This window comes from Corvus brachyrhynchos, unplaced genomic scaffold (genome assembly GCF_000691975.1).
Source record: "Corvus brachyrhynchos isolate BGI_N302 unplaced genomic scaffold, ASM69197v1 scaffold832, whole genome shotgun sequence".
Classification (NCBI taxonomy): Eukaryota; Metazoa; Chordata; class Aves; order Passeriformes; family Corvidae; genus Corvus; species Corvus brachyrhynchos.
The window spans coordinates 198,166-210,685 of NW_008236798.1; the positions used below are offsets into that span (position 1 = coordinate 198,166).

General features: G+C 34.4%; 1 protein-coding gene across 1 annotated transcript in view; it reads left to right on the top strand.

Moving 5' to 3' along the window:
- Positions 1–6: 6 nt before the first annotated feature.
- PGR (progesterone receptor) overlaps positions 7–12,520 on the top strand; it is a 32,230-nt gene continuing 19,716 nt past the window's right edge. The window contains exon 1 of the mRNA XM_017727963.1: positions 7–1,246. Within this exon, the coding sequence (XP_017583452.1) occupies positions 1,240–1,246 (7 nt within the window). The 5' untranslated portion in view covers positions 7–1,239. The remainder of the gene's footprint in view (positions 1,247–12,520) is intronic.

A 12,520-nucleotide genomic window follows, 5' to 3' on the forward strand; every position in this document is an offset into this window, starting at 1 on the left:
TGCGCGGCGGGCGCCTCGGGAGAATGGTAAGGGGACGCCGAGGAAAGGACGGGCGACGTTTCTCTCGGCGGGGGCGTTTTTGGGCTTTAAGGCAGTGCCTGCAGCCCCGTTCCCATTGCCTGCGCTGCCTGACCACGCCGCGGTGTCCCGGGGCGGTGTGAGACCAGCAGTGTCAGCTCGGCAGCTGGCACCTCGCGGCTTTGGGCACGATGACGTTCCAGGAGATAATGGTTTGTTATCGCTGCGGGACTTCAGGCCACCCGATGTCCGAGCCGGTGCCCGGCTCCAGAGAGGGCGTGCAGGTTCTCTAGGTTGCTCCCACCGGCAGCGATACCGTATTCATCAATACCTAAGTATTTTCCAAAAATTTCCAAACCTCAAAAAGCACAAAAAAAAGAAAACTGAAACTGAAACACTTGTATATTGATTTTCTAGAATGAAATGGAGTACTATGATACCGAGATGTGCATTACCTAGAAATAGATACAAAAAAAGTGCATACAATGGTACAGTTTCAATGGAAATTCTTTCTCTTAGTAAATACAGTTGTTACCTAGATTAGTCTGCCTTTTCTTGGAGACGAATTGGAAATATCATTGATATCCCCATCAGACTTAGTTACTGCTGAGAACACGGCAGATGAATGGGGGGGGTGATAAACTGATTAGTAAAGATTTTTTAAGCTGAAATGACATTTCATATTTCCCATATGAAAGAGGCCTTTGAAACTCAATGGCCATCTCTATCTGATTCTATCTCTGTGCAGGAGTAAAACGTCATCGCTATGACTTCACTCACAAGAGTTGTTGATCTGAGGAAGGTGAACATTTTAACAGAATGTCTAGATGGTACCTTTTTTTGCTAAATGGATTAAAATATAACTTTATGCTTTTTTGCACTCCTTTCTTGTAGTACCATAGAAGAGACAAACCATTAAGCAGAAAGGCAATCATACGTTCGTTTTTTCCTGTCCTTCTGTATCTTGATTATGAATTTTAAAATGAAGTTTTTGATATAAAACTCATTAATTCAGCTAAGTAGTTAACTGTGCAAAGCTAGATCTTTAATTTCTTTTAATTCTTTTTGTTTTCAAGGCCAGATACAGAAACCAGCCAAAGTTCTCAGTTCAGTTTTGAATCGCTACCCCAGAAGATTTGTCTCATCTGTGGTGATGAGGCTTCAGGTTGCCACTATGGAGTACTTACCTGTGGAAGTTGTAAAGTCTTCTTTAAAAGGGCAATGGAAGGTACTATATGATGCCATTGTTCCTAATTATCTGAAATATGTCTTCTAGACACTGCTAGGACATACTGCTTATTTATTGCTCAACTTTATAAATATTATCCCTGTAGTGATTTTTTTTTTTATTTTGTCAACTCTGTTTAAATATTACAGTGAATATTGAAAAAGTTCTTCCTTAATAGATTTTTCTAGTATTATTTGTTTTACTTTACTTTTTTTCTATTTATTATTTACTGTTTATCAGTTAATCTTTCCAGGTAGGAAGAATTAAATAAAATTTTGGTGTATTATACAACCTGTTTTATAAAGTATAAATGGTGTTCAAAGGAAAATATTGTGGGTAAGAACTAATGCTAGGCAGAGAAGAATTTATTTTGGCTTTGTTCACTTTTTGAAGTCATGAAATTTTTCTTGCTTTCAAGTTGCAGAGTTTTGGCTTCCTGCGAGTTATGGAAGTATTTAAAATTTCACTGAACTCTTTCAAGTCATAATAACAATAAATGCATTTGACTTGTTCCAAATAGTTGTTAAATTGCAAAGTCAGGCTGGAAGTTTACTGAAACAGTAGCAATACCTATGTTTATTTTTTCTTTTTGGATTATATTATATGCCTTGTCCACTGAAATTTTAAATATGAATAAAAGAGCAGATAATTTTATATAGTTCAACAGATAAAGCAGTAAAACAAATCCTTCTACTTTTTAGGCTTTGTCTCCTTTTTTGATTTTTTATCTGATCCTGTTAGAACTAGGATATTCAAATTTCTCCCGTATATTTAACAAAACCATTGTTCAAATGGATAAGATTCCTTAAAATAAAAATAAATGCATCATGTATTTTCTTGTTGTGATACATAGTTTTTTCAGCTTTATAGACTTTATCTCTCTCCAAATAAAAAAGGGGAATATTGGAAAAGTAAATGCTTAGTAAAATAATATAATTAGATTTTTTGTTTCACAGTGCTGTTACTTTCTACTTTAAGCATATGCTCACGTTCTTCCTTTATTTTACATTAAGTATTTGCAAAGTGGACTTGGTGGGCTAGGTAAATTTTTGAGCCAGTGCCATGTTTTCTCTAACACATTTAATGGGTTTCATGAGAAAACTACTAGAAACATTTGTGTTAGGTTGCAAAGCTCTTAAGTTACTTTCAGGAACATATTTCAGTTTCTCTGACTCCTAGCTGATCTCTTGGTTTGGCTTCACATTTTTTTGTTATGTTTTGCTAAATCAGCCAAATATTTTTTTAAAAAAAGTCAGTGAGATGAAGTTTTAATGCCGAGTGTAGTGTAATTTATGAGTGCTGTATTTTAAAATAAATTTTATTTTTGCTTTTTACCTATATAATAATATTGTAATTTTTTCTTTGAATTTGATTCTGTCAGTTTTAGATGTCATCTCTTTTTTATTTAGTACCCAGTTCTTTTTGCAGTAGGTGAACCTGCTCAAAAACTTATTACTGTTCAGCAGAAGTATTTTAATGAGAAATGTTAAGAAGGAATATAACTTGATACAAGGAACATCTTGAAGTTTTTTCACAGATTATTCAAAGTCTGTATTTGCAGAGTCTTACCAAGTTGAGAATACAGAAGTATATAGAGACAAATGAGAGGTCAATGCCATTACATAAACAAAACTCTTATGTTTTAAATAGCAACTTCATAATTTTAATTTTTAAATGATTCTACAGATTGAGAGTCTGGTGGGGAAGTGTGTTCGAGTTTTTTAGTAAGGATTTTCAAAGAATGTACAACTACATCAGAAACCTGACTGTAATCAGAAAAGATACAGGTTATTTAACCTGATAGGAAGGAATGTCAGGCACGAGCACTGTGGGCATTGGCAAAATAACCAAATACTGTTAAACTTGTTTTTGTGTAGAAAGTGCAAGACTACAGGGGGTTCCTTAGAGATGGACCGATGGACTTCTTGCTTTCATTACAGTACACTATAGAATTACCAGTACTGAAACAATCCCATTTATTGACAGATACTTGATTTTAGATGAACTTTAAGTACTTTTTAAAAAATTTCATATCAGAAATAATGGTGGGAAATTGCTCCTGTGTAGGAAGAAACAGAGGAGAAATTTAAATGCAATAGAAAATACTGTTTAAAATTCACACTGGCAACTGCATAAATTTGAGACATATTTCTTCCATGAAATGTCTCACTGCCCATCACTTCTCAGAGTGTAAAGGCAGTATTTACCTTTTTAAATTTTTAGTGTTACTACAGACATGTATTTTAATAATAATTCATGCAAATAAGATGTTACATTTTGTGAGTAAAAATTCCTGGTCAAAACTCTACTTTTCATATCATTTCCATACAGTACTGATCTTCATGAGAAATTAGAACATGTTTGGAAATAGCTGGGTATTTCATGGATTTTCTCTGTCTTGTGATAGTTTTTTGTATGTTACAAGGTTTTGTGCATAGATAAAAAAGTACTTAATACAGTGACATTACATTTGTTGGAAAGTGTCTATTTTCTATTTTAATTATTTCTGTAATCTGAGATGCATTTGCTGTTTGAAATCAAACAGCCTATGTATTTTTTGTAATTTTTTTTTTCACAGAAATTGTTCTATTCAGACACCATTTATTTTACCTTCCCTGGTGTGAGGATAATACTTTATTGGTTAAGTACTTCCATTTGAATAAAATGGATGGCTAAATTATCCAGAAAACTCTTTTTTTTCCCCATATCTAATTTTTTTGAAATAAAAACAGATTATTTAAAATACTCAGACTGAACCATCATTTAAAACTGTATATACTAATTATGAATTAATCATACATTTGAATGTAACTACTACATACACATACAACTTTACAAGGGGTCAGAGTTGTGTGAGGATCACAAAGATTACTTAAAACGTTTCTTGGCACTAAATTCTAAAATATATGATTTTGTAGGTATTTTCTGTCCTTTGGGTTCTTGGTTCCCCATATGTGGCTATATATATGAAGAAAAGGTTGGTGCTAATACAATAAACGTATTTTTCTTAAGTCAAAATCTTGAAGTAGGTTAAACAAAAAGACAAGTCCTTTCTTTGGGAACCTCTAGTATAGCAGATATTTTAAAAAGTTACTACTGCAAGTGAGGAGGAGAAAAGAGACGAAGATACTGGGTTGTTTTTTCCTAGGAAATATTTATTTGCATTGAGAAGTTTTCTGTTGGACCCTTACAAATAACCACTAGTCTGTAGATTCACTTAATGTACAAAGAAATTACGAGGCTTTTAAAAAATGCTTTAAAGATCTCCTTTGAGTATAATGAAAAAAATGAAAGGTACTACTATTTATATTCTTATATTTATATTTATATGTGCTGATGGGGTACTGCTGTTCCTGTCAGTGAGCGGAGAGTGATGAGCATTTTGGAGATAGAAATCAAAAAATTTCAGAAATAATATTCAAAATGCTTTCAAATATGTAGAATTACTGTATTTGAAAAGTAATTTGCCGCTGGTGATCAGGCATCATTTAAGTGCTACCAATATATCTCATTCATGATTACAAACATAGAGGAGAATATTTCTAACAGGGCATGAGGAGAATGAAGATCACGATATCAACTTTTACTTTTCTTGGACTAAATTGCCAAACAGTCATTAGTGATGTCTTATAAAGATTCCTTCATGCAAAACCATGCAGGGCAGCTATGATCAAAATGCTTGTGGAGCACCAAGGTAAAATGTCTGTCCGTGAACAGGAACCCAGTGTTAAGAGTTGGGATTCTGGAGTTACACTGTTGCTAACACAGGATTTCTTGTTCATCTGCATTTTTGCCTTCTTGCTGGAAGTGTCTCCTTTGCAGTGGTTTTACTAATGAAAAGTTTAAATTACCTAAGTCCTGAAAAACAATTTGAATGCTGTTTTTCCTATCATAAACTCTCACTTCTTATTTTTGTTCTGTATTTATGTATGCACTTTGTTTATATTATTGATATGTAAGGAAAGCAGTAACCCAAACCCGAAGACTTTGAGACCAACATGAATACATGATATTACAGCAGATCAGTCAGAAACTGACTCTTGGTTTGTTTAAATACCTGAGAATGTGTTACAAACTTGATCAAATGATTGTATAGAATTTGTCTAGTGTTGATATGTGCTTTAAGGTCAGGGTAGCAACTCTGTTGCATCAATGACATCAGAGAACAAGCTCAATATTTAGCTGACCAAGTGTGAACTTTTCTTCTCTCTGACTCCTGAATTTGGTAAACTGGCAGAAAGTTGGATTTCCGTGAGATTTTTTCACTGTCTGTATATGGAGGGGTTCTGTGCAGTAATTGATGATGAGCTACACCTACACAGTAAGAAGGTTGATCATGAATTCAACCAAACTTTCTGATAAAGTTTATCTGACCTTATCAGTGTTATGCTAGTTTTGTGATGGGAGTGTGATTCACTATGTACAGAGTGAAATACTATGCATAAGGAAAATTGCTGGTCTAAACAGCTGTGCTTTTCCAAAGCTAAAGAATATAAAATGGTACAGCATGCCAAGTATTTAAAGAACTGCCAACCACTAGTAGAAAATGCTCTTTGAAAACAGAGAGAAATACAATACTGTAGAGACCCTTTCAGCAGTAAAGTTGATGAAGCTGGTGTTAAAAGTTCCTTTTTCTCCTAACTCTGAAGGGTTTTCTAATTTTTAATCCAACATTCCAGTCTGGATCTTGGGATCAGCATTTGGTACAGCATGTACTGTAAACCTGATGGTGATGAAATTTTCATGAAGTAGAAAACATGCAAACACACAAAGCATAGACATGGCAGGTTGAGAGATAAAAATGCTTTTCACTCAATAGAACAGATTTGATGTTACTGAAGTTCTTCTATTTTGCACATGGCCAAAATGTGTTAAAGTACAGAAATCTAAGTGATTTTCCAAATTGAAATGTACAAAATTGCTTTATTAAGGAGCCTAAAATACAAACGGAAAATGTCACTTTTGTGAGTTCAAAGAATTTACATCATGAAAATGGAAAGAAGAAAATCTGCATCAATACATAATTATGTATCTTCATCACACTTCAAAAGTATTTGTTGTCCAGCAATTTGACTAGCAGCAATTTGATGGATTGTTTTATATGAGGCACAACGGTGAAGTGCTTTGGCTCTTGTGCTAATGCTGGGCTTCCTACTGCTCTAATAGTGACTTTACCACTGTTTTCCTAATAGACATGGCTTAGAACAGCTGCAGAAATGTCAACCATTAAAATTTCTGGTTTAACTTCTACATAGTGTTTTAGAAGCAGTATTGTATATTATCTTAAACATCTTTTCAGGTGGATTAGAAGCTATTTCAGGTAGTGTAAAATTGCATGCTTTGAAGAGCACCACCAACTGCCTGCTCAGGGTTGCTAATACTCTGTTCTAACTTCCCAAATGCACAATGTGAGTAACCTGGACTCATCTGAAGTTCATTTTACAGTGAATGGAGAGAAACAAGAAATTTTAGGAAGAAATTCACTGACTTATTTCTAATATGTACTTGTGATGAAAATGGCAGTATTCTAACTAACTCTTTCTCAGCACTGAGTGTAAAGGAGTATCAGATGACCATGTACTCTGTTTGCATTTGGTGATATGAGTCCTAGCCATATCACCAAGGTACCTAATTCAGTTCTGTAGTATATAAAAGAAATATAATAAGCATATGAAATACTAATTTCATATTGCTTAAGTATTATATATAAGGTATTATAGATGTTATTATATTATTTCACATATAAAAATCATACTCAGTTGAAGTATTAGAATATTCATAAATTTTTTGATGTAAGTATATAAAGTGTAAGTATTTATAGTAAAACTGTCCTCTGCTAAAAGTAGATTTGGGTTTGATGGTGTCCATCGCTGTATTTGTTCCACAGTAGTCATGATGTACCACTAGGAGTGTTTTGATAGGTGTCTACAATTTAGAATCTAATTAATCAAATAGCATCAAATTAATCTAGGGTGTTTCAAGCAAGAGGCAGCAATACTTCGGTTTTTTGCACATTGCTTTTTTCTGCTATTAATGTTTCTGTGGTTTTCCATCTGTATTACTCATAGTGCATGATCCTGTCCCACTGGTTCAGCTGTAGGACAAGTCAAGGAATATAAGGAAAATATATACGGAAAAACTCAACATGGCAATGTGTGATAATTCCATTAAAATTAGAGTGATAGGATGACTGAAATGCAAATATAAAGAGTCTCATCTTGATAGAAGAACATAACACTCAGGGCTCAAAAGCAGAACAACTGATACCATAGTTCTGTATACCTCTGAAATAGTTGGTGTGTTTTTCAAGTAGGTTTTGTGTCCAAATCCCATGTTTTGTATTTGTAAGAAATAGACCCCCTATTGACAAAAATGCTGACACTTCCATCATTTTACATATTTATGTCACTGATGGAGTTAATTACTTAGAAATTATGACCAAGGAACAATTGTGACACAATGCCATAAAAAGAACTGGAAATAGTGACTTGTAGAAGCTACCATATCTTCCTGAAAGGGTATTAGCTGTGGAAAATTTTTACTGTTGTCTGTTCCCATATTTAGACTCCCAAGATTTTATGCATTTCAAGGCATTGCAGTGATAAACAGTCTAGGCAAACCAACTGAAAATCAATATGAAACAGTATTCCTAATTTTGCAGCTCATTATAGTTTCCATGAATTATGACTTAATCTTGTTTCATTTTGTTTTTCTGTGGTTTTGGGCTTGTTTTGTTTTCTCTTTCTTGGTCAAAATGGTGGAACAGACAGAGAAATGTAAAAAGATTAAAAAACAGGATTGTAATTTTTCACTCTAGAAATGAATGAAAACAAGATAGCTACATTTAATTGTTCTGTTTTGTAGATATCATTTAAAAAGTGTTCTCTCTTCAGAGGTTTCTCTTCGGAGAAGTGATTTTGGAAGGAAAAAGACAATAGTATTGCAGGATTCACAGCAAAAGGCAGGAAGATTTTGAGATCAGTATACAAGAGGAGGAAAGAATCAGTCAAAAGTGTTATAAACAATCATTTTTATTTCTTTCAGTATGAAATATATTATTATGAAGAAAGAAATTCCACATTATTTCAGTTAGATTCCAGGATGGAATATATTCACAAGTTCCTCTGCTTTCCACTCTTTGTCCTCTTTGGTCCATTGAATCCTTAATTCTCTGCTGTGGAGCAGACTTGCATCAATAGCAGGTCTTTCTTTATACCAATATATGCAACAGAGTAGAAGTCCTGACACCTACTTAGGATTGGAAAATGAGAATTTTACTTCCATAGGCAAAGAGGGAAATGTAAATCTTTATCAAAAGATTATGCATGGTAAAGTCCATGGGGGATGTGGATTTTGGATAAGTAGAGTCAGAAGTCTCACTTCAGGGACTTTATGTTTAGAGAAAATATTAACACAGAAATAAAATTGATATTAAATTAAAAAACCCCAACAACATTATTTGAGGTGTGTGGAATCTTGGAGACTAATAGCATGGAATGGCATACAGGGACATGGAGACTGTGTAGTATAGATTCCTAGTTCTCCAAGACCAAATCTCATAAAACCACATCCTGAGACATAAATTCGACCCATATTTGCTGTTTTGCACATTGAAACAGTGTAAATAGAAGAGTGTTACATTTAGATCTGGGCTAAAGTCGATATAGTTGTATTTCCCATTTTACCAAGGATGAACTAGGCCAGACTGTTTGCCTAGCTGTGGAAAACCTGTCTTGTCAGAGCATGTTCAGGGTAAGAATTACCCTGTATTTGCTCTGACAAGTCAGGTTTTCCACAAGCTAAGGACTAGCCTAGTCTATTGTCTTAGCTTCCAGAAGTCAGATTTTTACTCAAAAGCTACATCTGCACCATTATGTTTAGTTAGGTATACAGATGAACTTATTTTCCATTTTTTAAATTTCAAACCCATGTTTATTGTCAGCTTCCATTGTGGGTTTGGTGTTGTTTTGGGTTTTTTTTATTTAATTGGTACTTTTGAAGAGGTAAAACATACTGTTAGAAAATTATTGATCAAAACCTTGAGGCTAGCCTTCAGGAAGCAAAAAGTTGATATTGGGAGACATTTGGCAGTTAAATTATTTGCAAAGAGATGCAATAGATATCTGCAAGCTTTAGACAGAAATCTAAAACTAGGCTAAATAAAACACCACGTGTTCTGCAAAGAACAGTCCTCCAGAGGTTGATGGTTTTATACAAAAGCAGTGGCAGTTAAGAGAGGTACAAAGAGGCAGAATCTCATTTGGGAGGGAGAAAAAAAGAGTGGAGATAGTACTCTTTGCAGATAGAAGGAACTGAAAGTTTGCAAACAAGTGCTTTGCTTCTGTGCAGGGTGGCAGCAGTTCAGCACAGATGCACTTACCCAAATAACTGATTGCTTCATCTGATACACCAGGTGCAGATAAAGCTTTATGTTTTCCATGTTTTGTACATCTGCAAAGTCTCTGCAGCTCATGAGTTTACTGGAGTGATTGTAAGGGGCTTACAACATGTCAGTAAGCTAAGTTAGTAGTGCAGTTTGTAAAGATATTGTATGTGCTACTTCCAGCACTATTTGGATTAAAAACCTCCCAGTATAGCAGTAGTCATTACAGGACTTAAAATTGTGTTTGCCTGCCTACATTAGAACTTGCACCTTTGCTAACACAAATGGATTTTGATGGAAGTTAAGAAAAATGTAAGAATCTGGAACATTTAAGCGACAGATGAAATCACCTCTGTATTTTCTAAATCAAGCTGGTTATGACCCAGTATATCAAGAGTGACCCTCAATGTGCACTTTCAAAAAATAGTGAAAAGTAAGCATGCATAAGAAACTTAACATTGGATGAAGCTTTCTGAAGATGAGGCAATTGCCAGAAAGTTCCTAGGTTCATATTTTTGTAAGAAATGCTAATACCAACCTTTACTTTCAAACTTGTGCTCTAGTGACTATACTACTACTACCCTGGTTTTTTTCTGAGTATGCAGTTGTTTGTTTTGTTTTTTGTTTTCCTGGTTATAATGATAGTAGTCATAGAAAAGATACTGAACATGAAGTTACCAATTGAATGGTGATTTTATCTTGATAGGGGGTTTTGCAGGGGGTTTTGGGTACTTCATTTGGTATAACTGCAATGCTCCCATATTGAAGACAATTAGTTCAAATCTAAATGATCCTGAAGATGGAACTGTAGCAAATATATTTTCAAATAATTATTTTATCATCCCAGAAAGACCTTCCAGACATCTTCATCTAACTAAATATTTTCCTATCATTTTGAAATTAGGCAAATATATGGCATGTGTTTGTTTATTACCCAGTCTCTCCTTCAGACGGCTGCTGTCCCTAAAGTATTAATGCCAAGCAAGTAACAGTTTCTCAGAATCCAGCTTTGCACAATGGTAGAAGTGATTTCAAATGGGAACATTTACTCAGATTAATCAACTGCTATGAGATCCACTCAGGTGACCATGATAATAATAAAAATCCTTTGCAGATGAAACAGAGAAATAGCAAATAATTGAAGCTTACATGTTTTCCAAATAAGTTGCAGCTGAATCAAAATGAGTGGAATACACCTTGGGACAGAAGGTGTCAGGGAAATGTGGGATAGAGATGAGTGGAGCAGAAAACTCACATGAAGGTGTAAGTCAAGGGCAGGATATGACTGTGGTTTCTTAATAGTCTTGAAAACAACAAAGTTGTTAACACTAAGCATCAAGAAGCGCCTGAGTTTTTGTCACCATAATCCCTTGGGAGGGTTGGGTTGGCAGTGTTTTGGCTTTTAAACAAATATTACTGTGCCCAAATTCTAGTAACAGATTTCATTTCTGGCCTGGTATACACTGGGTAGAGAGACTATTCAATCCTGTCTAATCTGAAACTTCAGAACATATGAACATGGAAGTGTAGTTTTCATAACTGTGATTCAATTACGATTTGTTTTGTAAATGTGAAAGTGTTGTTCAGTCTTAGATTTTTAATAAGCAGGACAAGGTTTATATGGATTCATATCATCTTGTGTAGACTTAACCGATTCCCTGGAAGAGAGGTCCAGAAGAAATCCTCTTTCAGGGAACCAAAGAAAAACCCCAAAACAAGACAAGAACAAACAAAACTTTAACTATACTTAAGCATTCCTTCGTAAATTAGGTGTGCATAAAAGCCCTAGAACGCCAAAGAGCTGAGATAATCTTCATGGATTTTAATTAAACTAATGGAGTTTTAAAATTGTTGTCACTTATAAAAAGACTGAATGCTTTTTGTAGCTTATAAAGGCAAAGAAAGACGAGGAAAATCTACAAGTAATCCCAAGGAAGAATTGTTCAAAATAAGTGTTTTGCTTACTGGTCTGCTGCCAATAGCAAGACAGATTTTTATTCATTTGTCTACTTGTGGTAATGTTTCCTGTAAGAGGGAGTCCAGGATTAGAATTAGTGGGAGAAAGTAAATGAGAATTTCTTCTGATTAAAACATTACTAAGGACTTTTTTGTTGCCAGGCAATGTGTGAGGCAACTGGTTTTTTTACCTGTAGTTTTCTAAAAAAAAAGAAGAAATCATTATGAAAATGAATTTCAGACAATTTGGTTTCTTTCACTAAAAACAAACAGGTTGTTTTTAATGTTATGGTTAAAAGTAAATTATTTATCTTTTAAAATGTTAGCACAGAAACAAATGCATTGTTTCGCATGGTTCAGTGCTAACTCTTTTCTAGGTCTAGAAGTCTGAAAATTTAAAAGGTTTGGTACTGAATTCTGTTATATTTGGAGGTCCATATCCACAATATTCCATTTAATCTTTTGCTTTGCTGAAAGCTAATTTCATTGAAGGGATTCCATTTCAATATAGTAATGCCAGGTTCTTTCTAACAAAGTCATTCAGAATTAAACAATAAACTAGGATAACCTAAACCACAGAGTTACAGCCTCCTTCTATTTGTTCTTTTTGGCTCTGTTGGCTGCACCTGGTCTGCTGGTATTTCTGCAGGGTTAGTATAGAGCTGCTTCTCCATCAGAGGTCATTTACTCTGCTTAAGGGACTTTTTTTTTGCACTGCCCCAACTTCTTCATTCTGTTTTTCTGTCAGAAACTCTACATCAATCCAAGCACAATTTACTTATGTTCTTTGAAAACAGGATCAATAACTTCAAAGAAAAAGAAGTTTTAAAGAAACAAATGGTCTGTCGTCATGCTTGATTTACTTAAGAAATATTGTAAGTACAATAATTTAAGCAGTTCATGCTGCCTGCTAGTTATTTTGGAATTTCATGATG